General features: G+C 64.9%; 1 protein-coding gene across 4 annotated transcripts; it reads right to left on the bottom strand.

The window, feature by feature from the left end:
• Positions 1 to 943: 943 nt before the first annotated feature.
• RIPOR1 (RHO family interacting cell polarization regulator 1) lies at positions 944 to 20,458 on the bottom strand. 4 transcript variants are annotated; one of them, XM_084294461.1, is made up of 23 exons: positions 20,268 to 20,458; positions 12,516 to 12,642; positions 10,109 to 10,258; positions 9,658 to 9,736; positions 9,348 to 9,371; positions 9,005 to 9,058; positions 8,711 to 8,863; positions 8,564 to 8,627; positions 8,446 to 8,489; positions 8,184 to 8,309; positions 7,850 to 7,998; positions 7,492 to 7,621; positions 5,844 to 6,665; positions 5,496 to 5,635; positions 4,956 to 5,130; positions 4,670 to 4,805; positions 4,429 to 4,590; positions 4,182 to 4,340; positions 3,623 to 3,819; positions 3,457 to 3,540; positions 2,956 to 3,046; positions 2,649 to 2,712; positions 944 to 1,911 (listed from the first exon to the last, which is right to left on the bottom strand). In XM_084294461.1, exons 1-22 carry the CDS (start codon positions 20,344 to 20,346, stop codon positions 2,690 to 2,692), a joined length of 3,168 nt encoding a protein of 1,055 aa, XP_084150587.1. In that variant the 5' UTR covers positions 20,347 to 20,458; the 3' UTR covers positions 944 to 1,911; positions 2,649 to 2,689. The 4 variants fall into 4 exon arrangements, with proteins under 4 accessions (XP_084150587.1, XP_084150585.1, XP_084150586.1 ...); XM_084294459.1 differs by lacking the exon at positions 2,649 to 2,712; XM_084294460.1 differs by lacking the exons at positions 2,649 to 2,712; positions 20,268 to 20,458 and adding an exon at positions 16,896 to 16,991.
• Between the last annotated feature and the right edge of the window lie 4,928 nt (positions 20,459 to 25,386).

Raw genomic sequence — 25,386 nt, 5'->3', positions numbered from 1 at the left:
GGCTGTTCTTATTCCGAGGAGTTGCTCAGGGGAAAAAGAAACAACACCAAAGATAGAAGTAGTCTGGGCCACTTTCCACCTCCAGGATGCTCTTGTCCTCAGCAGTGCCGGGGTCTGAGGCAGCCTAGCAAAGGGTTGTTAGTGAGGACAGAGGGCCCGGAGGCTGGGGCTTGCTGAGAAACCCAGGGAGGTGCTGATGGAGCTGGCCGTGGTGGTTCCTACCTCTGCTGCCATCAAAGGAAACCCAAGAAGTCCCAAATCCCCGGTGGGGATGGATTTCAGAACCTAGCTCAGCTGGGCGAGCTCTGACCCTGGCTCCATTACCTGGGATCATGCCACAGGCACAAAACAGAGTAGAAACCAGGGCTGCCCCAGGAATAGTGGCAGTGCTCCAGGGGGATGTCACCCTGATTTCTGGGATGTCCCCAAGCCTGCCGTGCCAGCAGCCACCTCCCTTTTCTGAGGGCAGATCGTGGCTCCCTGTGCTGGGCACCAGCTCTGCCACGACCCTGCTCTGCCTCTGCTTCCCATGCCCAGCAGCCAAGGTTTTGCAGCATCTCGGGAACTCCTGCAAAGCTCAGGCAGTGTGGAAACTCCTTCCGCTGCTTGAAAAGAGACACCTGCCCTCCTCTGGGTGAGGCCAAAGGCCAGCGTCAATCCTCAGCTTGCCAAACACTGAAGAAACACCCAGCTGAGCCCAGCTGAGCCGGCCCAGAAGCAATCCCCTGACAGACAGCTGAACCAAGGTGCGTTTGCAAAGATGACACTGGAAGCAGTGTTTAAATCACCACCGTGACAGGATCCCTGGAGGGCAGGACGGCACGGCACACCGTGGGAGCGGGCAGAAATCCCAATCATCCCCCGAAACCCCTCCCGGCCCGGCAGTAGCTCACACTGCCCCGTGGCATCGGGGCCAGAGAAACACCCACGCAGCGACACCACGGCTCATTAAAGGTTTGTTTTTATTTCTGGTTTAAAATCAAAATTAGTCATTCTCTGTAATTACATTATATATAGATTTATAGAGACATTATAGAAAAGGATTTTTTGCTTTCGTTTTTCTGCAAAAATCTGTAAATAAAAAATAAAATAAAACCAAAAAAAAAAAAAAAAAGGTGGCAGCTTCTGTCCGTCCGTCCGTCTGTCCCTCTGTCACTCCTCCTGCCCCTGCCCTCCACAGCGCTTCCCAGCAGGGCAGGAAGGGCTCTGGGCTGGGGCCGTTACCTCGCTACGCTCCCTGCAGCCGCCACCGGGGAGAGGGACAGGAGCACGTGGAGCTGGAAAGAAGAAACGCCAGCAGAATATATTAATATCTCATCTTTCATTTTTATTTAAGTCCTGGGGACTTCCAGGCGGCGAAGGGCAGCAGTCCCCACAGCCCAGGCGACTCCTGGAAAGAAACGGCGTCGTTTCCAAAGTGCAGCTCCTCCCGGGAGAGGGCACGTGCCCTCGCGCAACGGGAAGGCAGGAGGCAGAGAAATCCAGTACGTCTCCCTGCCGGGGCAGGAAGGGCGGTTTCCTCGTGTATTTTAAATAGCAATCGAAGGGTGGGATGTGCGGCAAGCCCCCCCCCCTTCTTCCTCGCCTGGGGGTGCCTACGTGGCACCCCGCACGGCCAGCGTTTTGGGGGCAGGGGAAGCGGTGCTCCGTAAGGCAGTGTGCGGCCGCGGCCAGCTGCCGGCGGGGGTAATACTGCGCTGTGCTGCCGCGAGCTGGGGGCTGCTGGCTCCCGGCTGGGCCCAGTCCGTGCAAGCCCAGGTAGCCCAGCGGTGCCTTTGGCCTCGAGGGGTGGCGGGTGGCTTCGTGCGGCGTCTCAGAAAGCTGTACTGGCCATGCTGGCTGGCGCGAAGATCCTCGGGAGGCTGTCCAGGGTCTCCTCCAGCCGCCGGTGGGCTGATTTGCCATCTTCCCCTGCAAGCACACGCTGTGGTCAGTGAAGCAAAGCAAACTGCAGAAGCTCTGGACATTGCTTGTCCCCATCTGCCCTCCCCGGCCTTTAAGGAAAATGTGGCTAATGCCCGGCAGAGCTGAGCCAGTGTGGTTCAGACACAGAGCAGAGACTTTTCCTGTTCTCCTTGGATGGGTCCCAGACAGAATCAGGCTCTAAAAGCCCCCAGAGCCCCCGATTCTGATGCTGCAAGTCCTGTTCTTCACCTGCCTGCCATCCCTGTGCCCACACGGGGCAGGGATCACCCGCAGCTCGGCTCCAGGAGCACTGGCTGCTGGCCCCACATGCTCGCGGACAGCCAGGGCTCGGGGCTGTGCCAAACAGCACCCCAAATAGCTGTGCACATCTGCATGCACTCACACGGGGACCCCCGAGGGCTCGCCAGGACCCCCACATAAACACAGGGATGCACACGTCCACACCACAAGCCGGCTCGGGGATCTTTGCCGGGCAGCCCCGCACACAAATCTGCACACAGCGGCCAGCCCCAGCAGGAGCTGGTGACGTGGACAGTCTGCTGGGACACAGGACACGGGGCACCTACGTGTGCCGGCGGTGCCACGGGGGTGGGCGCTACGGACAACCAAGACACACAGACTCCAAAACGTGACACGGCTGACAGGCTCTAAGACGGAGACATTCGTGAGCAAAGCGGCAGGAGCGGGGACTTGGGGGACGAGGACGGCTCACGTGTCCCAACCTGTGCAGCAGCTGCCGCGACCTGGAGGCCTAGAAACCCACTCAGATGGTTCTCTCAGTGCCATCTAGCAAATAATAAATAACAACCATGCTTAGCACTGTGGCCGCAAGACTCCTGGCCCTCGCTGCCCACCGCCAGCCTGCTCTCGCCCCACAGAGCTTGGGGCACCATGAGCCAGAGCGTGGGGTAGGCAGGGACCAGCGCAGGTTGCCTTCTCCCGCGGGCAGCGTGGGGCTTGGAGGTGCCCCTTGGGGGCATGGAGGGAGCCGTGAGCGTGGAGGGAGCAGGGGTGCCGCAGGACACTCACCGCACAGCATCAGGCTCTGCTTGGCTGCCTCCCGCACGGGCTCCTTGTCGGTTTGGCACAGGTAAACCAGCTGCTCGATGCTCTCCTTGGCCTGCGGGAGAGGGGCAAAGGGCTGAGCACTGCTGGCAGCACCGTGCACGTGGACACGGACCAGAGGGGAAGGCAGCACAGGTTCCCAGGTCCCCATGGCAGGACCCAGGCCGGCAAGGCAAGTCCCCAAGTCCCCATGGAGCTCTCCTTCCTCCAGCCCAGCCCTGGGCAGCAAAATCCCTTGACTGTGTCCCTTCCCTTTTTCCTTCCCAGTGCCCCTGCCTGGTTCTCTGGCAAGTTTTGGGCACCACCAGCTCCTTTCTCCCAGCAGCAAGAGGGTATGCAGAGACCACTGGGGCACTGCTGGGCTGCCCTGGGCACGTAGATTCCTCTTCATGCACCCCGTGGCCAGCCCAGCTTTGAAAATGAATGACCCACGAGCTCTGCTGCTGCTCCTCACACCCCTCTCACCTTGAGGCAGCCCAGCGCCGCACACCCGGCCACGCGCGTCTGCACCTCCTCATCCTCCAGCTGGTCCAGGTAGCACACAAGGGCCTGGGGTAGAGCAAAGGGTCAGTGCCACCGCTCGGGGCAGCGTCCCTGGAGCCCACCTCCTCCCCTCCCGGCCGCGACGTACCCGCTGGCGAAAGCGTGGGTTTTCCGCCAGGCTGCGGAGCTGGGCCGACACGGCGCTCACCACCTTGCTGTTGCCCTCCACGAGGAGCAGGCTCAGCGCCTTCAGCCCTTCCTTCTTCAGGCGGCCCTCGGGCACGCGCTTCAGCGCCCGAAGCACCACGTCCTGGTCGTCCGAGTTGAGGTTCTGCGCCAGCAGCACTGCGGGGACGGCCGGGTGAGCATCGCCAGCCCGCTCGCCCCTGCCTCCCTCCCCATGCTCAGCCTGCACCCACAGCAGGCACAGGGACCTCACACAGGGTGACCAGGGGCAGTGCCCTGCTGCTGGGGCACCGAGCTGCGATGCTGGGGACCTGTAAGGTCCAGAGGGTGCCCAGGGAGGCAGCGTGGGAGGCAGCTGTGCAGCAGTAATGGGTTGGGTCCACCCCAGCAATGGGGGAGCGTTTGGGTGGTGGCTCGTGGCGTGTGGAGGTGCTGCACACCCTACAGCATGGCCTCTGGCACCCCATACTCAGGGCTGGGAACCCCAAGCCAGGGTTTTGAGAGGGCAGGAGAGCACCCACCTTCCTCCGCCAGCTCCATCACGTAGGTGTCGAGCACCAGGGCGCCAAGGGACTCAAAGTGGCTCCAGTACTGGAAGATGGTGACCTGCTCGCCTTGGGTGCCGCCGGGCCGCCGGGGCAGCCGCCGGTTCAGCACATCCTCCACCAGCTTCACACACACTGCGGGACAGGGACGGGGTCAGGCTGTGCAGCAGTCGCAGGCACCTTGTTGTGCCGGCGGCTCCCTCCCCAAATCCCACATGCTCACCTGCATCAGCCAGCCCTGGGTGCCTCTCGTTGACGGGCGCTGCGTACTGGGCGCTGAGCACCTGCAGGAACCGCTCCACGGGGCAGGTGTAGACGTTGGGCAGCTCCACGCAGCGGTCCCAAAGGGGCAGCACCCCGTCCTTCCGCGTGGAGAACTGCACCACTGCGGGGACAGGCGCTGTCAAGCCTCCTCTGGTGGGGGGCTGCCACCTCCTGCCCGCCTGGCCCCGCGCCGCCTTTACCTCCGGCAGCAGAGGTGGCTGCTTCCAGTCGCTCCTCCGTCAGCTGGCACACGATCTCCAGCACCTGCGCCTCCCGCAGCAGCCTGTCCAGGGCGTACATCTCATGGCACCGCAGGGGCCCGAAGGTGCCCAGCTTCTGCAAGGCACAGGCACGCCGAGGACTTTAGGATCGGAGCGCAGTGCCCAGACCCCAGCACAGCGAGATATCTCAAGGGGGTTTATCAGGGCCAGAAGCTGCAGGGAGCCATGGCCAACCCCACCGCCGTGCCCCAGCCCCTGTTCTCACCAGCAGCAGGCGGTTGCAGTTGTGGAGGTGAAGCACCAGGGCCTTATCCAGGAACTCGTTGCCGGTGCTCATGGGGTCGGCACTGCCGTCGGAGCCACTGCATGTCCCGGTGTCGTCTGCTCCCACCTCACCGGCACTGGGGGCCCTGCTTACACGCCGGGCTCTGCTGGCCCTCCTGCAAACCGGGGAGAGACCGAGCCAGGTCAGTGCAGGGAGCCTGGATCCAGCCCATCCTCACCCGCTGCTGCGGGGGCAACACTGGGCAGTTTTTGTAGGACCTACAGTAACACAGCTACTCAGGACTGGACAAAGGAATCAGTCCCAGGATCACAGGGCACCCAGTCCCCATGGAGACATGGGGTGTCCCCAGCAGGGCCAGATCCTTCTCCTTCATGAGCTGGGACTGTCCCCAGCTGAGATGGACCCACTGAGATGTGCTGGGGCAGGGAGGCACCCCACCACAACTGGGCACCCCCATCCCCACTGCCCCTTTTCCTCATCCTGCCCCAGGCCCCATTCCTTGAGCCCCCTGCTGCCCACCTCTCGTCCTGGAGAGCATCCTCCTCGGAGCCCTCTGAGTCCTCCATGTCCGAGGTGTTGAGGAAGCTGAAGCTCTCCAGAGCGTGCTCCACCGTGAGGCTGATGCTCGAGGCCCGGCTGAGGAACACACCCTGCTTGTGCTGTGGAGGAAAGGATGGCACAGACGGGTCTTGGCACGGACAGGTCTTGGCAAGGCAGCCAAAGTGACCCCACCACCCTCATCCCTGGTCACTGCAATCAGTTATGGCCCCACCACCCTTGTCCATGGTCACTACCATCAGGGATGGCCCCACCACCCTTGCCCCTTGTCCCCAACCACTCCTGTGGCCTCCTTCTGAGCCTCCTCACCAGCAGGATCTCCTCCAGGTGTTTGAGCTCCCGTTCCAGCGGCTGCAGCTCTGGGAACTGCCCCCGATAGTCATCCAGGGCTGAGGCCAGGAGGCTGATGGCCTCCTCCAGCCCTGAGTCCACGGCCTTCACCCGTGGGACTGCTGGGGGGCTGGCGGCCAAGTGTGGGGCGAGGACGGGCTCCTCCTCAGCGGGGGCTTGTGCCAGCACCGCGGCCGGCGCGGGGACCTCGCTGCCGCAAACCTCCTGTGCCGGTGCCGGGCTGGGTGCCGGGCTTGCCACCGGCTCGGTCTCCGTCTCACAAGTCTCAGCCCATGCCACCACAGCACGGGGCTTGGCCTCGGGGCCACTGTCCTGCCCTGCCCAGCCCTCTGGCACCGAATTTGAGGCGCCAGGGAGGGAGTCCGCATCTGGCTCGCCCACACCAGGGTTCTCTGGGCTGGGAGAGGGCTCCCACGGGCTCTCCGCAGCCTTGGCCTCCATGCTCGCGTCCACGCTGGCTTCACTGATGTGGCTGAGAGTCCGGGCGTAGGGCACGTGCCCGTTGGCCACTGGGTCCTTCTTGCGGCCGCCCTGCTCCTCCGGGTGCCCCGGCAGAGCTGGCCCGGCGGGGACACCGCCGCCAGCCCCGGCCTCCTCTTGCTGCTGGGAGAAGGAGATCTCGATGGCGGGGGCCGAGGCCTGCACCTCGGGCTGCACGATGGGCTTGGCGGCGTGGCGGGCGCTGCCCGACAGCTGGGGGCTGGAGGAGTCGTCCGAGGACTCGGAGGAGATGGACCAGGCCGTGCCGTTCTCCAGCTCCTCCTGGCGCCGCAGCATGTTCTGTGGAAGGGACGAGGAGGTGTCAGGAGGCGCCGAGGCCATGCAAGGGGCGCCCCTCGGCGCGCTGCTGCCCCTTCCAGCCGGCGGCACCCAGCGCGGCGGGCGCGACACCACGGGGAGGCCTCGGCTGCGAGGAGAGCGACAGCCCCGCCACCAGCCCACAGGGGGCAGCACCGCCATCACGATGATATCATGATGATGTCACGACACCACGATGACATCACGGCAATGTCAACAACATCACACCAGCGTCACCCCAGCCAACCTCACACCAGCGCCGCGCCAGCACCGCGCCACCTTAGCGCCGCACCGGCACCACCACGGCACGGCACGGCCACCAGCAGGGACACGGCCAAGGCCTTCTGCTCACGGGCGAGTAGGAGACGAGGAGCGGCTACGCTACAGCAGGACAGGACGGCCACGCCACTGGGCTACGCTACAGGCCGGCACCAGCCCTCGCACTTACGCGGCCCGGCCGCGGCCATCTCCTGAGCTCGACCGAGGAGACGTCGCCGCAGGAGCAGCTCCGAGACAGCTTCTCCAAGAGTGTCTCCCGAAAGATGTCCAACAAGGACCAGCCGTGCTTGTCGGCTGCCCGCGCCGGGCTCTTGGGCAGAGAGAAGAGGAGCTGTGAGGGTTGGAGGGCCGGTGCCGTGGGCCGTGGTGGGACGGATGGAGCAGAGCTCCGGGGCAGGTCTGCCTGCCCCTGTCCCCAAGCTGTGCCACCCATCGGGACTTCTCCTGGCAAGCTCGACTCAACGAAGCAGATCCCACCGAGGGCCACCTCGCCCCAGCCACAGGCAGCTCCGCGTGGCCCCGCACTTACGTAGAAAGCCTGCTCCCGCAGGGACGGCGTGTCGGGAGGGCTCTGGTTGTAGGTGGAGAAGCGCTTGTTCACTGTGGAGGCCTTGTTGACGCTGCTGGCTGCCGAGGGCTGGTCATCCTTGTCGAAGGGGCTGCAGAGGAGAGCAGGGAGGTGAGGGGAGCTTCCCAAGCCAGGAGGTCTCAACCCTGCTCTGCAGTGAGCGGGAGGTTGTTGGACATCACACCAGCGTGCTCTTCAGCCCAGGTGTGGCTTTCCAGAATTGCAGCCAGGTTTTGGGATGGGTGAAAGCTCAAGGCAGGCCAGCTGTGTGCCCCCAGCCCTGCCACGCGCTACCAGCAAAGCCTGCTGGGGTACTCACTTCCAGGTCACCTCCAGGCTGAGTTTGAGGGTACCCAAGTCGTTGATATCCACAGCCACCACTTGGGGGAGAGCTGCAAAGAGGTCCTTGGTCTCACAGGACACGTTGCCCACCACCACATGGTTGGCCAGGCTCTTGAGCTCCGTCACCTGGAGAAGGAGGAGGAGGAGAGGATGAGACGAGCCCGCTGGCAGCTGCGCACGCAGCACCCCTGGTGCTGCCAGGATGCCACCACCACCAGACAGCACCCTCCATCCCCAGCACGGGCTGGATTTGGGTGAGGTCCTGGTCCCCCACCAGGTCCCGGTGTTGCCCTCCCTGCAGGGCCCCATACCTTGATGGAGAGGAACTCGGTGATGAGAGGCAAGAAAACCATCTCCTCGCTGTCCCACACCTGCTTGCTGTTCACCTCGATGCGCCCCCGCAGCTTCCACCGCTGCCGCCCGTACTTCATGAAGATCTGGGGAAGGAGCAGAGACATGGGGATGGGGGCACCAGCACCCAGGACAAAGCCCACCCATGTCCCCCAGGCACAGCGAGGACCGCAGGGAGGGAGGAGAGCAGATCCCCGTCCGTAAGCCCAGAGCCCCACGCACCTCGTACTGGTCACCAGCGCAGAGCCGGGCGAAACCTGCCAGCCCTGCAAGAGAAGGCAGAGGGATGTCAGGACAAGATGTGAGGGCGTAGGGCCGGGGCTGTGGAGGGACGTGTTACCTTTCATCCGGACATGGAACTCGCCCAGCTGGCTCTCCAGCTCGCTCTCCAGCAGGCACATGTTCTGGGGACAAGGGACAGAGCTCCCGTCACCCACAGCCCATGGTGTTGGCACCCTCCCAGCCCACCCAGCGCCCGCTGTCTGACCTCTGTGTACTCCTTGTAGCCTTTGCTGGCCTCAGCCAGGCTCTCGCGTGCCTCTCGGCTGCCCGGCGAGCCCGTGCTGTAAGCCTTGACCATGTTGTGGGCCCCATCGCGGAGCCGCCGCTGGATACAGTAGGCTTCGTAGAGCTCGTCGATCTGCAAGGACAGGCCAGAGGTGCCGTGAGGGGCAGGGGGACAAGCAGCAGGCAGTGATAGCAGCTTCTTGAGGAGGTCTCCCAGTCCCTGTGCCACACGGAGGCCAAAAGCCCAAAGCCCAACCCGCTCCCCATCTCCTACCTTGCTAGCATGAAACTCCAGGCGACGCAGAAAGCGCTCAATTGACTTCACTTGCTGGAAAAACAGAGGAGATGGTGTGAGAGGCTCCCCAAGAGGAGCTGGACTGGACACAGTCCTGCTCTGTGCTCGTGCTGCAGCTAGGACATGTCCCAGGAAGAGGGCTACAAGCCACCAGCGGTCTCTGTGTTGTCCCCTGCCACCCTGCCACAGAGCCCCAGTCCCAGCCACCCAGAGGAAGGAGGGCAGTAGAGGAGGAGCACAAGCAGGGAAGGGGCTGGCGGTGGCACATCCCTGGCACTGGGATGTGGGGAGGCAAGGGGGACGGGGCACCGCTCCCGCTTACCTTATCCAGATCGTAGAGGAAGCCCTGGAGGAGAGAGGAGAGGGATAAGACGCAGCACGAAGCCAGCTCTGCCCACCCAAAGAGCCCTGGCACACGGCACACCCGTCACCCATAGCATGTCAGCATGGACATGCAGCACCCAGCCAGGGCTGGAGAGTGCATGGCAGCAGGACAGGAGCCCCGTGCAGCCCGACACCAGAGCCCAGGCCGGCCCCTGATGTCCCCACAGAAGCAGGCTGGGCGCTGGGGCACAGCTAAACAGAGTCCCAGCTGTGACCACAACCCCATGAGGCTTCCCAGCGTCACTCACCAGGCGTGAATTCCTCTTGGACTCGCGGATCTGGGTGCTGAGCTTCTCCAGTTCCAGCTGGTGCACCTCCAGGTAGGCTCTGGGGACACCAGCACCATGGGGTCAGTCTGGAACCACACCACCGAGCCCCACACTCCGTTCCCCACCCCAGCAAGGGAGCCCACGTGAGCTTCTGTGTGGGATGTGACCGGGGCACTGCTGCAGCACTGGGCACACCCCAGATGCGGATGGTCTCAGGGAGGTGATGCCACTGCATCCCTCATGCTCTGGGACACTGGGACTCACACTCCCATTCCCCACACAGTTCTTGTGCAGGAGCAGGAGAGCTGGCGTGTCCCTGCCAGGTGGCTGTCACCCCAAACCCACGCCCAGCTTGATTCGGGGGGCCCACGGACACCCATGGGGGCACCCTGACTCCAACCACCCGGCCGTGGGGGGGCCCAGCACTTACGTCAAGCCCTTCTTGAGCGCTTCGTACACCTCGTCCAGGCGGTTGGGCTGAGGCACCTTGGGTGGCGGGGATTTGTGGGACATTGAGAACATCCTACTGACCCTGGAGCCAGTCTTGCGGGAGACAGTGGGCGTGAAGGGCGAGAGGTTCCTGGCGAGACAGGCAGGCAGAGCCGGCGCGGTCAGGGTGAGCCCGCAGCGCCGGGGTCCCCCTGGGCACCCTCTGTCTCGCGACAGGGAGCTCTGGAAAAGAGGCCAGGTCCCGGGAGCTCCGTCCGGACCTGCCTGCCTCTCCCACGACTCGCTGGCAGCCAGTCTAACCGGCCAGCGGGGCCGGGCGAGACGGGGCTGTGCAGGGCTGCGGGGCCGCCTGCCCCACGCGCCCGCGCCCCGACGGCTCCCACCCCGCGCCCACAGCATCCTCCTGGCTGCTGGAGGAAGCAGCGGGGGCAAAAGGAGCCATGCAGATGTTTGGTGGGGAGCTCGGGCACCCCGCACGCAGGGAGGAGAAGCGCTTCGTGCGCCCTTGCTGCAGAGCGGCCAGCTGGGATGCGCGGTCCACAGGCACCGAGGTCGGTCCTGTGCCCGCTCAGCCTCCCCGTGAAGCCCTGACAGACCTCGCTGCCAAGGCAGATGGGAGAGAGAGGAGGGAGAATGGCCCCTGGATGTATTCGGCCACCCCAAAGTGGACACGGAGGACAAGGAAACATCTGCTTAGCTCATGGGGACAGCGGGGAGCTAACCCCATCTCAGAGGGATTGGAGATGCTGGCCATGGGGATGCCTCTGTGGGGTCCCAGGCTCCTTTTAGGGGGAACAAAGGCAAACTTGCACCTCCTGGAGCTAAGCTGTGCTACTGGAGTAGCTATGGGGGCATCTCCAGCCCTGGCCATCCGCCAGAGGGTCACCAAGCTCTCGTCAGCACCCCAGGTTGCCACTGTGGGGTTACAGAGAGGGACCGCAGCCGGTGTCAGCACGGGAGCAACGTGGGGACGAGGAGCCTGTCACCCCCTCATCGGCACAGCCACAGGGAGCAGGGACATCTCTCCTGCCACCCCAACACCGCCCTTCCTGCCTTGTGCAACAGGCGCTCCCCGGCCCCTCCAGCAGCGCCAGGGCCGGATCTTCCCTTCCGCCCTCCAGCGTGGCCGTGCCACCAGCACCGTCCCGGGCCGGACCTCCCATCCTGTGCAGCTCCTCGGAGGAGCGGCCAAAAAACTTCCCCGAAACATTGGTAGGGGAAAGCGAATGTCTTGGCATCGTATCAAGCCAGCATGACGGGCAAGTGCTTGTTTTCCACGGCCATCCCTCCTCCTTCTCATCCTCCAGGGCCCTGGGCACCATGAGTGTCTCCCCATCGCTTGCTTGCCACTCCAGCACCCCCAGATCCAGAGAGGCGTGCTGGTGGCCAGCTGCTGGAGCCCCACAAAAAGGCTCGGAGGCTCCAGACAGGAGCATCCTGCAGAAGGGGAGCAGCTCCTCAGGGCGAGAGCTGAGCAAGGCTGGAGGTCTGCTCCTAGGCATGGGGAAGCTCTGCCCAGCCCTGTGCCCACCCCGCTGCGGTGCCCACAGCCTGGCAAGGCTCCTGGAGGTGCTGCTGGAGCCTGGCTCGCTCTCGGCACTCCTTCCCCCCGCCACCCGGCTGTCTGTCCTGGCTGGGAGGTGCTGGGTGCACTGGGAGGTAAGGAGCATGGAAATGGGATCAAAAGCATTAAAATGCCACAGCCCAAACCCACGGCATGCCTGTCCCGAGACGCACCCGCAGCTCCCTCCCCGTGAGGAGCTGGGAAAGGAGCAGAGGGTGCAGGGCTGAGCAGCACCTGGGGTGGTTCCCCTTGACGTGAGGTTCGGCCAAGAGGGAACCATACGATGGGTCCCATAAAATCACCAGCAGCGGAGAGGTGAAGCAGGGACCTTCTGCTCACCGCTCCTCACAGCAGAGCTGATGGAGCAGCCAGGAAAACCTTCCAGCAACGGGTTTGCAATGACCCAGAGGAAGCCCTGAGTCACGCCGGCACTCAAACAGAGAAACTCGCAGCCACAGGACGTCGAGGCGGTCGAGACACAAAGCTTCCAAACCACACCAGCTCCTTCACCGCAGGCATTAAACACGACGGAATGGTCACAGGGAAACCCTCGAGGACTTCCTGAGGACCATCGTGATCTGCCTGCCCCCGCCGCGCTCCAACAGCAGGGCCCTTCCTCCCGGCTGGGACAGGGACAGATGAAGGTTGGGGACGGACTCAGGGTCCCACCTGGCCTCATTGCAGCCCCCGGTGCGACATCCCCTGGGTACCACGAGGGTCCCTGCAGGAGGTGCAGCAGGAAGGGGCAGCACCTCGGGCCCTGCCACCAGTGCTGTCCCCGTCCCTGTCCCCATCCCTCGCAGCGCCAGCACCCTTCTCCTACCTGAAGGGCCGGTCGGCTGTCGAGTTCACTCCGGCGAACGACTGGCTCCTATTGATCTTGGCGACGAGGACTCGGCGCTGCGGGCGCGCAGACAGCGACATCGTCGAGTGCGACCTGGAGGGCCTCCCTGCGGGGCATGAGACAGCGGGGTCAGCAGCAGCAGTGCACGCAGGCAGGGTGCCACTGAAGCAGGGACAGGGGTGGCACCCAGGCAGCAGGGTGGCCGCGGCACCTGGATATGTCCCCGCATGGCCCCGTGCGAGCCACGGGAAGAGGCTGATGCCCAGTGCCCAACATCACGGCCAGCCTCCTGAGCCCCAGTTGGTCCCCAGAGGTGTCCCTCTGTCCCCCAGCCACCCCAGCCACCTCGCCACCGGGGCAGGAAGGGCGCGGGGCCGGACCCTGCTGCCCGGCCCTTTGCCGTCTCCATGCTGACTTCCTCTCGCTCCGGCGAGCAGGATGGAAACCCACGGACAACAAAGTGCTTTGGAAACTCCCCGGCCCTTTCCAGGAGCTCTGCATCGGGAAAGGAAAGGCAGAGCCATTCCCTGCCCCTCCTGGGACCCTGGGAAGTCCCTGCAGCCACCGCAGAAGCCCCAAAACTGCCTCCTGTCCCCAGGACAATGCCAGATGCGCGCCTTGGGCAGGGTGAAGCAGATTTTTGAGCACCGGGGCCTGGACCCCGCTGCCACCCTGCACCATGGAGAGCATCGCTGCATCCCTGGCCACTGCTGGAGGTAAACAACCACGGACAGTCCTCAAGCAGAGGCTGGGGAGCCCGGTGTCACCAGCCTGGGCCTGGGGCACCTCCACAGCCAGGCAAAGCCTCCCCTGGTGCCGCAGAGCCCTGCAGCCCGGCCCCAATGTCCCCACGCACCTGCTCGGCCGCCGCAAAGCCATGCCCCAACCTCCTCCAGCACCAGGGTGAGCTGGGGTGTTCTCAGCTCCCAGGGCGAGCAGAGACGGGAGGCAGGAGATCCACGTCCCCCCCTCGCTGCTCGGTCCAAGCCGAGCGGCTCTGCGGGTCCCACAGCCTCAGCGTTACCTTGGTGCCGGTCCCTGCAGTCGCCAGGACAACACTGTCCCAATTAAGCTCATTAGGAGGAGCTGTAATCCCTGCAGGGCCCGGGCAGATTACCCTCTGCAGGGCTGTTTAATCTGCTCCCCACTGAGCGAGCAAGGCCTGTGGCACTGCTGCTGCCCACATCGCAGCGTGGGGGCTCTCAGGAGGGGCATCGGGCACCGGGGTGTGCGGGTACTGCACGGGGGAAGGATGCTGGGGGTGTCACAGGGGCAATGCCTTTCAGCAGCACAACTCCCCAGGATGGATTGATGCCTGACGTCTCTCCAAATCCCTCAAGGAGCCTCAAGCAGCTGGGACGTGCTCCTGCCTTCGAGCATCAGGACCAGGAGCGTTGCCACAAGCTGTGGCCACTGACAGCACCACGTCCCTGTGCCCCAGCCCAGGGACCGGTGTCCTCATCCCATCCCAACGCTCTCCCCGCATTGCAACATCCCAGGGACTTCTCCCAGCACCTCCAGCACCCCACGCAGTACCCCACAGCCAGGAGGGGGATGCCCCACGAACCCCATCCTCCCCCTGACCACGGCGGATGCTCACGCCTGGCGCAGGCAGGCGTCGAGCTGGGCACGGGGGGGTCTGTTCCTGGCACACTCCTCCCGCGGAGCAGGGGAAGCCCCAGCGCGGTGCATTCCTGACATTACCGAGATAAGAGGTACCTGGTACCGGCGGCGCAGAGCAGAGCCCGGGGCACGGAAGGGGCAGCTGGCCCCGGCATCTTGCCCACGGTGGTCTGGAGCCCCCTCAGCGCAGGGAGAGCAGCACCAAGGGGACACCGACCCGCTCGTGTCCCCGCCACCAGCCGAGCCCGCTGCACGAGCCCTCTGAGAACGAGCCCCGAAGCTGAGCGGCCCCACGGAGCCCTGCCAGCCCCACAAAGCCCCCGCCCCCTGCCCCTAATTACAGCGCTAACGAAGCCGCCTCCTGACGAAGCTTTCGCACCTCGCCGCCGTGCCCGAGTCGCCGAGCGCCCGCAGCTCTCCCCTGCCACGGAGCACCAGCCCGGGAGCCTGTCTGTCCGTCCGTCCGTCCGTCTGTCCGTCCGTCTGTCTGTCCCTGTCGTTCTGTCCAGCCCTGCCCGCGGAGGCAGCCGGCAGGGCCGAGGATCAGGGTGCTGCCAGCCGTGCCGAGGGCGGCGGGGAGCGCCGGAGCCCTCCCCGCGGGCTCTCCAGCCCCCGTCCCGGTGCCTGGTGTTCTCCAGATGATTCGGACACCAAGAATGCTGCTACCAGCTTCCTCCGGCGCACCGAGGGGGCAGTCCAACCGGCTGGGTTGGTCCCAGCTGGTTTCTGTTTCTGACACTCAGACACCAGCCTCAGGTCGCTCTTTCGAGTTTATCAACACCGCGCGGGAGCTCGAGACGCCCCAGGAACACAAACCGGCTCCTTCCGAGCCCCCCAGCCCCACCGCCACGTCCGGACACATCGCACCCAAAGGTGGCCAGCGCGGCGCCCTCCGTCCCCTTAGCCCCCCAGGGCTGGCACCCACAGCCCGGCTGGAGCACCAGCAGGGTGCACCCACCTCCCCGGGCACTGCAGGGCACCCCAGCAAGGGCACCTTGGGGCGAGCTCGCCCTTGCTAGCAGGGTGCACCGCAGGGAAAACCTTTGGAGCCTGCAAACGCGGGAGTTTGGCGCCGTTCCCTCCACTCCAGCCACTGCGCCCTTGTTTGCACAGCTGCGTCCCTGCTGCCTGAACCCACACGCACGCCCCGGCCCCCCGCCAGCCCCTTTCCGGCTCGGGACAGCGTTTGGCCACGCTCTGCCTCCTCCTTCCCGCCCCAGCTCGGAGGATGGGAGCATCCGGGGCTCAGCACAGGGCCTGGGAGCCGCCTCTGCTCTGACCTCCTCCGCGCTCTGCCTCTCCGGGGCCCCTTCCCCGCCTGCCCCCAGCCCAGCCCGTGGCACGCCAAGGGGGGGATCAGCTTTGGGAGCGGGATGAGTCAGAAACCGTGAGCGGCACCGTAGCCCCCCCGGGACTCAGCTGGGAGAGAAAATCCCGGTGCTACGGGTCACAGCCCCCCGCCGGAGCCGCAGACCCCGCTGGCACCCGCGGAGCCCTGAGCGCGGTGCCGGCGTCCGCCCTCGCTGGCCGGCTCCTTGAGCGGGAGGGAGGCAGGAAAGGGAAGGAGCTGCGAATGGGAAGAATTGGAGGAAGTGCTTATTTACCCCTCGGAGCGTCCCCAAGGAAGGGCAGGGCTCACTGCGGGGGGGACACGGTGACATCCCGGGGCACCCACGGGCTCCTCGAGGGGGGTGCAAGCCCCAAATTGGCACCCAGGGGGTGTCCCCGATGCACAAGGTGTTTCCTGGGGTATCTGACCTGTGGCCCTGAGCCACCTGGTGAAGGTGGCTGCACCGGGCAAGCTGGATCCCCTGCAGGAGGACAGGGCACAGACCAAGCACCCAGCAGGATCCCCGTCCCTTTGGAGGTGGAGGGGCTGCAGATTGCCTCTGTGCCCCCCAAATGGGGACGTGGCCCCTCCAAGGGGCACCAGCCCCTGCTCCTGCTCTGGAGAGGGCTGTGAGCCTTCTCAGAGGCACTGAGCAGAGCTCACAGGGCTCTGATCCCCGAGTGCCTCTGGAAGGATGCTGGTGGGGTTGGCAGAACCTTGCGAAGGTCCCAAATGCCTCCTTCACCCCAACCTGCTCCCCTCCAGGGTGCCGTGTTGGGCACCAGCAGCTCCCCACCAAATCCTGCCAGGGAAACGTGGTCCCTGTGTGGGGAAGGAGCCCAAGGACCCCCCTGCTGGGGTGCTGGCAGGTCCTAGACCACCACGTACCTATCACGACGCCACATGTCGTGACAGCCACCCCTCAGGTCACGGACACCCATCCCTGCTACCCCAGCAGGGACAGCTCTCCTCCCCGCGGCAAGCAGGGTGCAGTCCCTCACCCAAAAAAGACCCCAAAAGCCCGGCCACATCGCCCTGCAAACCTCAGGGCCCCCCCACCTCACCACCCCCCAAGTTAGCAGGGTCTGCCGAGCGGTGGGGACACTCGAGCTCCCGAGCACCACATCTGCTGCACATCAGCTCTGAGCTCTCTGCGGGGCCACCGCTTTGGCCAGGGCTATGGGGAACGGAACCAGCATCCCCACAACCCCACATCTCCTCCCCACGGCACGGAGCATCTTATCCTAAACCTCCCCAACCCAGAAAGACGCTCACAACCCAAGCCCTGAGCCACGTCCCCCTCGCCCCTCTCCGGCCACGTTTTGGTGTCTGGGAGGCTCAAGGCTCCCCAGGTGATTTGAGAGCTGGGCGAAAGCTCCGCCAAGCCCTCGGCGGGCGCTCGGTACCTTTCTGCTTGCCGTTCATGGTGGGATGCGTCCCCCGTCCGGCGGGGCGCTGCGGGCGGCGGCGTGGGGCTGCCTCTCATGCCACTGGGGTGCGCGGGGCCGCGGCGAGGGCTGCCCCGTTTGGCTGTCCCCTCCCACGCTTCCCCTGCCCACGGGCTGACATCACGGCCCTGCCGCGGCCCCCGGCCATGACTCAAGGTCCGGGGAAGGGAGGACGTCCGCCTGTCCGTCCGTCCGTCCGTCCCCTCCGCGGGGAAGGGGCCCCTTCGATAAGCCCGGCGCAGCGCGCACGTCGCTGCTGCTCTCTCCTGGATGGCTGTTCTGTTTGCTTTGTTTTGTTTTGTTTAATTTTGAAGCTTTCTGTGGGTGTCCCACAGCATGCCCGCGGTGCGCCCTACGTGGACACCACACGCAGCAGCTGCCAGGGGAAAGGATTTCCCGGCCCAGGCTTTCCTAGCCCGTGTCTCGGAGAAGCTGGCTTCAGCAAGGAGCTCCTTGCAGGGCTCTGGAAAGATGCTGGGTGCAATTCCCACGTGGGGACCAAAGGGCATGGCTGTGGTACCCATAACAACGTGGGGTTTCTCCCCAGGCGCTTCACTCCGTGTAGGAATTCGGCACTAAAATCAGCAGGGCATGAACGGTGAGCCAGAACAGGCTACGTTCCCACGGGTCTCCAGGTCCCAAGGGGCAGGAGAGGTGCAAGGACAGGGAAAAGTCCTTTGCAGAGCAGTGCTGAGCCTAAGGGCAAGAGGAACCCGAGTCTCTGTCCCTGGAGAGCATCCCCACAGCAAGGGGACCCTGCAGCCTGCCCGTGGCACAGATGTGACCCAGTTTGGGGCCACAGGTCCCTGCCTGGGTCCTGGCCTTTGTCTGGCCGTAGCCCCAGCTCCGAAGGAGGAGGCTGGAGCAGCCCGGCCCCATCCCGGCTGGAAAAGGCTGCCGTCACCACGGCAGGAAGAGACGCCTCCCTCCCCGGCTCCCTTCCTGTTTGCTGCTGCTTTTAGAGGGAGGTCAGGCAAGGTTCAGGATGAAAAGCATCAGGGCAGAGCCTTTACGGGGTGCTCACAGCACTGGGGTGCTACTGGTGCCCCCTGCCACCCTTGTGCCACACGGAGTTGCGGGGAGGTGGCATTTGGGGGATGTTTCCCCCAGCAGCCTGCCGAAAACATCCTGGTGCTTGCTGCAGGGGAAGGCCTCCACGCCAGGGAGCTGGCAACAGAAATGTCTTGTCACCCTCCTGCCCGCAGCCTCCTCTCCGGTGACACGGGCACGGAGCAGAGCCCAGCCCCGAGGCGCGGCGAGATCCCCCCATCTCCCCCGGCCCTGCAGACCCCCCGAAAAGGATGCACCAGGAGGCCACGCGGCACCCTTCACCCCCACGGAGCTCCCCACGGAGCAGGGAGGCTGCAGCATCATCGAGGCCGACCTCCTGCACGGCCTCACTGGCAGCTGCATGGGGCTGGTGCCCGGCACACGCCCAGGCAGCGCGCCCGCAGCCCCGGCCCGTGCCAGCTCGTTTGTCCTCATTAAAGCTCAACCCCGACTCCCTGCGGAGGGTGGGCGGCCGGTAACACAGGCAGCAAAGGCACAGCACCCGCTGGGAGACCACCAAAAGACCCCCGGGATGTGGGTACGGCACCCCACACGGATGATTTCCGTGGGGTGTCTCCTCTGTCTGCTCCTCTGCTGGGCCTGGAGAGCCGCCCCGAGCCTCCCCCATCCCAAACGAGGCGTCTCCAAACGCAAGGTGCAGGGATCGAGGTGGGAGAGCCCCTGGATCAGGCCATGGCAAGAGCCACGGGGTAAATGTCACCCCCTCAAGGGTGCAGGGGCATCCAGACGCAGCCTTAAATCCCAAGCAGTGGAGGCACGGCCACGGGCTGGGTCCTGGCAGGCTGAGGAAGCTGCACCAAACACGGGGACATCCCCAGGCGGCTCCCTGCTGCCCCCAGCACCACCGCAGCGTGTGACAGAGGAGCCAGCTCCGAGGCCACCTGCCCAGGGAGCGGGGTCCCCCGCTGGCACCAGCAGCAATTAGACAAAGGCCGAGGTGATGGAGGAGATATTTCAGCCCCTTCCTGGGGACAGCACGGGCACGGCAAGGGGCTGGGGAAGGAGCTGCTGCCACCCGAGCTGGTGGACATGGGGGAGACCCGGGGAGGGGGCAGGGGGTGACAATGCTGGTGACAAAATCGTCCCCGGTGGGTTGGGCAGAGCAGGCTGGAGCCCTCTCCGTCACTTCCTCGCGCCTTCCCCATGCGGGGCAGAAATAGCGCAGATATAAACGGCAGCCCTATAAATAGCCCCAAAGCACAAGCCGGGGAGATGGGCGGTGGGAGCAGCCCTGCAGCGGCCTCCACCCACACCAAGCTGGGGCTCCACCGCTCCATGTCCCCCCTGGGGACGGCGGGGACAACTGCCCTGCCCTGACTGGGGCCCCAAAACCTGGTTCTCCACTGCGGGGCATGGCAGCGTGCCCGTCACAGCCTGCACCAGCGGAGCTGGAGCCCGACACAAGGGCATTTTGGGGGGCATGCGGCCCCAGGTCCCTCCAGGCACCCTGTTGGGATGTCCCCCTCGGGAGCACGGCGAGGACACAGCCCAGAGCCACGCGTCAGCTCCCGCAGGTCCCCGCGCCCCTGCTCGGCTCCGCTGTGGGGACAGCACCGGGCACCCCAGCTCCCACCCCACCGAGCTGTCCCCTGCCCCGGGAACGTGGCAAAGCCTCGGGGACCTCCACCAGCCACCACGGCCGGGAATAAGGGGTGGTGGGACACACCAGGTCCCCTTGATGGCCACGAGGGTGCCGTGTCCGGATCCATATGGGGCCGGGGCACAGCCCAGCCCTGTGCCGCAGCAGGGAAGGGGTTAATGGCGCTTGGCTTCCCAAAGGATTTCTTGGCAGGGCCGGGAGATAGGAGGATGGGGCCCGCAACAAAGCCAGATCTGTCTCATTAATTCCTCCGAGCATTCCTCCCTCCATTGCCCAGAGGAGGAGGAGGAGGAGGAGGAAGCAGCCCCCAGCCATGGCCGGCACCCGGCACCCCAGGACCCAGCACCGGGCTCTGCCGCAGCCCCGTGGGGCAGGACGGGACCTCAGCCCCTCAGCCCCTTGTCCCCTCAGCCCCAGACCCCCGCCCCGACGTGGGCAGCCGGTGTCACCGCTGTCACCGCCGTCCCCTTGTCCCCTTGTCCCCGAGCACTCGGCCCATGCGCCCGGTGGCGGTGGAGCCCCCAGCCCACCCTCAGCGCCTCCGTCCGGACCCGGGGACGGAGCCCCCGAGCCCTGTCCTTGTCCCCACCCCAACGGGGACCAGCTGACGGCGAGACCCCGCCACAGAGCCCCCCGCCACGGGGCCGGGTGGCACTCACATGTCCCAGGAGAGGCGGGGGACGGCGCGGGCGGCGAGAGCAGGCCTGGCTGGGCGCATCGCCTTTGTTCCTCTCCCATGGACGGGGAGCAGGCAGGGAAGGCTCAGAGGCGCTTGGCAGCGCCCACCCCGGCCACTCTCCATGGAAACGCGAGAGCCATGTGATTTCGGCAGGAAACCACGGCATGGACGGCGCCAATGGCGGAGCCACCGAGCGCCTCCCCCGCCGGCCCTCCCCGAGGAGCCGCCACCGTCACCACCACCGGTGACACCACCACCGGTGACACCGCCACCACCGTGACCGCCACCGCCACCGGCACTGCGACAGGGTGAGGACGAGCGTCCCCACGGACCCTGATGGGCCCCCACCAGCCCGTGCCCACCGAGGAGCCCGGGGACAGCCCGCACGGTGCTGGTGTTGGTGGCCCTGCGTGCTGCTGCTGGCACCCGCGCCCGGCGTGTCCCCACCGGTGGTTGGAGCCCCCTGCCACCACGGTCGGGCCACCACAGCCCCCCGGGCTCCAGCTCCAAGCACGTGCAGGCCGAGGGGACAGCACCTCTGGGAGGGGAAAGGATGTGACCTGCACGGTCAGTCGGTGGCGGAGACCTGAGCATCGCTGAGCCCAGTTCTGCTGCCACCCGGGGATCTCCCTGCCTTCCTGCCCACCCACAGACCACAGAGCAATCCCTTTCTGCCAGGGGACAGCACAGGCACGGACCCACAGCCTCCATCTCCACCAGCCTGCGCAGGGCAGGAGCCCCCCAGCACCCTGAGGAAGGCAGCCCCGCCGTGGGTGCACTTTGCCATCCCGATGGATGCTGTGGGATGTACCCTGCACTCCGTGTTGTGCCCTGGAGCCCTAAATGCCACTGCCATCTCCACAGTGGCATCTCCTCCACCTCCTCCATCTGCCCCCAGGAACATCTGCAGGGCAGACGCACCCCACTCCCCCCCATCTCCCAAGGCCACCGTTCTCTGCTTGTCCTAGATCCACCCAAACCGACCCACTTTTAAGTGGGACTGCTGCCTTTTGGGCCCCAGCGAGACATCCGCGGAGCAAGGACAAGACAGCGCAGTGCTCCAGCGAGCCCTGCAACCCAAAAGCGCTAATGAGCTCCTTGCCACGTCGCAGAGCTCAGCAGAGCAGGGCAATATCTGCGACAGGGAAATCGCTGCGCCACCACCGCTCTCCTGGGGCTGCCGAGGAGCGGAGCAGTGCCGCAGAGCGGAGACGTGGAGCCGGGGGGGCTCTGCTGAGGACAGCCTGTGGGAAGCCAGGTGTCCCAGCTCTCAAGGTTGTGTGGAAGGAGCAGCGGAGAAAATGTGGCAGAGAGGACAGCGGGACCCTTGGATAAAAGGAAAAACCAAACCAGGCATGGAGAGAACTGGGCGGAAACATGGGGATCAATCAACCCACCTGAAAGCTCCGGTGCCATGCGGTGTCTGTCCCTCCAGGATGGTCCAACACGTGCCTGGCACGCTGAGCACCTCCTCGCCAGCTGTGACAGCATCTGGGATGGGTCACATCCCACGTGGATCCCACCCACACTTTGTGGATGGTGTCGCTGCCTTGCCCACCTCCGAAAGCTCTCCAAGGGCAGCCACGTGCTTGGGGGAGCAAATTTAATCAGGGGAAGGCAGAAAACTGCTGTCCCCTTCTGACAGTGCTCAGAGGGATGTGTGGACCTTCAAAGTGCAAGCACAGGTGCCCTGCTAAGCTCAGGAAACCTGCCCCTGGCAGACGCTCTGCTGGCCTCCCTGGGTCCTCACCAAAAAAAATATCATGGAGGGAAAGAAGACCCTGCAGAACACTTGGAGGAAGCTCTCAGCACACATGGGTCATCCTCAGAGTGCTTCCAGTCCCAGCAGTGCCAGCACCAGGTCAGCACTTTGGCCCATGGATTTCCAGGCTCGCTGCAAACTCAGGCAGCTGCCACCGCCCCGGCACGGCAGCTGTGAATTCGGTCTGCAACTGCCCCCCGCAGCTGCTCCGCACGGCACCTCCAGTTGTCCCCGCAGGTCAGCAGCTGGCTCAGAGGGCTGGCCAGCACAGCACAGCTCACCCACACCCTCACAGCACGAGGTGGCCCTGTTTTAGCAGGGGGCTCGACCAAGTGGCCTCCGGAGGTCCCGGTCAACCTCAACCTCATCCTGGCTGCTCCTCGAAGCACCAGCCCTGGCTTTAAGGAGGCACAACGTCCACCAGCCAGCGGCGAGCCCTCCAAGCCGCATCCATGGCACGGACAAATACGTGGAGGCTTTCTTCCCCCCGAATCGCTCTTCTCACTGGAGGCTGGGCCTCGAGCCACGTCCTCCTCTCCCCTCTCTCCAGAGGGCACGAGGCCAGGGCTTGGCTCCATGCCTCGCTCCACGTACGCCCCGGAGCAGCTGCATGCTCTGCATTCTTGCTCTGCGCTGGAGCGGTGCAGGACGGAGCCTCCAGCACCCGAAACCTCACACCGGGACGTCCAGCTGCTCGTGCAGGGCAGCCACGGTTCACCTCGGCCATGCCCCAGAGCAAGGTGCCTCGTCCACGAGCCCCACGCTGCGAGCTGAGCCAGCACCGCTGCAGGCTCCCGGCTCCTCTGGGTGTGTGGTGGTGGAGGAGCCTGACCTGGGAAGGAGTTAACGGAGGCAGGACGGCGCTGGGGCAGTGTGAGCAACCAGCTCCACAGCCCCGGCTGACTCATGGCTGGCCGAGCTCCTCCGAGCCCTGCTGGAAACCCGGCCAGCTCGGCCAGACTGTGCCGGGCAAGCTGGCACCCAAAGCAGGGCCCTGCGGCAAAAACAGAAACCCTAGAGCTGGCAGATCTGCAGCAGATCCACCCCAGGAGGACAGCAAGCAGCATCTCCAGGGGACAGGCACACTGGAGGGGACAGGCACAGAGCTGACCAGACGCCAGCTCCGTGATGTCTCCCGCACGCCGTCCCCACCTCGGCGCCGTAGGAAACGTCTCACGCCCTGGCGTAATCACGCCGAAAGTATTTGTGATTCAGAGGATTCCTGCAGCCCCTGAGGGCCTGTCCCGCACCGAGCAGGAAGGCTGAGCTCATGCACAAGACCGGCACGCGGCTCGGCGGGGCGCTGGCACGGCCGGGCAGCGGAGCAGCGCGCTCTCCTGCAAGCCCAGGCACTTGGCATCGGGCTGGGCTCAGCTCTGGGTCGCTGAGAGCCCAGGCACAGCTCAGGCAGCCCCGCTTTGGTCTCCCAGAGCGGCCGGAGATATGTGAGAGCACCCCCAGCAGCAACCCCCAGGCTTCAGCAAATAATCCCTGCCCTCCGAATGAAATAACAAAGCACTGGGACATGGGTTAAGGAAATGAGAACGGATGAGCAAGCTGCAGGGCAATAGGAAGCGGCAGTAACCATCTCCTGTCCCTGCTGGACTACGGCTCCACCAGCCCGGATCATGCAGCAAGTCACATAAACACCCGAATTTTTGTGTTCCTGATGCGAGTGAGAGCACCTCATGGAGCAAGGAGGCTTCTGAGTGATCCCAGCATGTGGCAGGGACAGGCATCGGGCTACCCTCAGCTTCATGGATGCTTCCAGGCTCATGCCAGCCCTTCACAGATGCAAGGAGCCTGGTGAAGGCAGCCCCATCTCCACCGCCCACACTCACACAGCCACAGCTGCCCGGTACAAAAGTTCCTTGGAAAAAGCACACGAGCCATGTGGTAGTGGCCAGGGCTGGCCCACATCTCCTTACTCTGAGCTTGGTCCAGTCTTGAAAACCTCCAGTGCTGGAAATCACCCAAACTTCTGGGCGATTCTGCCCCATTGCTTCACTGTCCTCACGGTGGGGCAGGGGCAGTGTGGGGACACGTGCCACCAGCACGGACCCTGCCCTCCCATTGCACCCGATGCTCCCCTGCTCCCCAGGGACCCCCTGGCTCCCTGCAGCTCCAGGGGCCTCACACGCCTGCGACACACGTTTTGGTGCCACCAGGTCCCGGCTCTTTTATCTGCCACACGCTGGCTGTTGGCACGTGCTGCCTCTCATCGTCCTGCCGGGGATGACTCCACGTCAGGGCTGGTGTCACCCTGCCAGCAGCGGGTTGCTTGGGTTGCACGGGGTCTCGGCTCCCCGCCCGGCTTGGAGACATCTGCGGCAGCACAGAAGGTGCAGGAGCTCTGCAGGAAACCCCCCCAGCTCCGTTTCCTTCCCCTCCACCCCACGCACACGTCACTGCTGAGCTCCAAGGGGCCGGCCCCCAGCTCAAGCCCCCAAAAACACCGACCTCTGCCAGGCCCCAGCAAAGGACACCTCTGGATCCGGCACCAGCCCTCCCAGTTGCATGCTGAGCGAGGACACGCTGCTCCTGCCCTTCCACTGCCCCCGGCTCTTGCTTTTTTGTTCCTGTTCCCCCATGCACCCCAGAGCCAGGAGAGCTCTCCTGCTCATGGAGAGGCCGCCTTCCTTGCTCTTGGTCCCCACAGGGTGGGAGGAGAAGCCTCCAAGCACCTTCTCAGATCCCCCCACCCGTGCCCCCCTCTCTGTGCCCGGGGCTGGGAGCGTGGTGGCTCCGAGCGAGCACAAGAAGAGAACTGGAGCCGCTGGGAACAAGAGATGTTCCCGGATGGTATGCAGCCCTGACAGCGCTGGCTCTGCTTTAAAGGGTAACTTTATCCTGTAATAACAAACAGGAGAAGCCAAGCTCCTCCCCAGCGCCACTTCCCTGGCTCCAAGGAGGGGGTCACTGGAGAGAAAGACAAGCTGAGCTGCCAAAACACGGTGCTGGTGGGGATGAAAACCCAGTCCAGGGGCAGGGAGGCGACGTGAGAACATCACTGGCATGGACGGCCCTGTGCCAGCGGGGCCAACCCGTGGGGCACGTTGTGGGGGGGAAGGGAAGGGCGCAGGGTGGGAGATGCTGATGGAGGCGAGGGGGCAGCAGGAGGTGCTGGGACTGGTGACACCAACCCCGGAGCTTCCTGGCTCCTTGGCCATTCTGCTCCATGTCTCCAGCAAAGGCTGCGACAGAAACCATGGGATGGGCACCCGCTGCTCTCCGGGGACACCCCTGAAGTCCCTGCACCAGTCCCCATCCCCTGGGTTTGCAGAGGGGTCGCCCTGATGTGTTTGGGTGGTGACATGCAGGGGACTGGGGGCTCCAG

This window comes from Netta rufina (genome assembly GCF_964035555.1).
Source record: "Netta rufina genome assembly, chromosome: 13".
Classification (NCBI taxonomy): domain Eukaryota; kingdom Metazoa; phylum Chordata; class Aves; order Anseriformes; family Anatidae; genus Netta; species Netta rufina.
The sequence above is the reverse complement of the archived record's forward strand: the minus strand, read 5'-3'. Positions and strand labels throughout refer to the sequence as shown.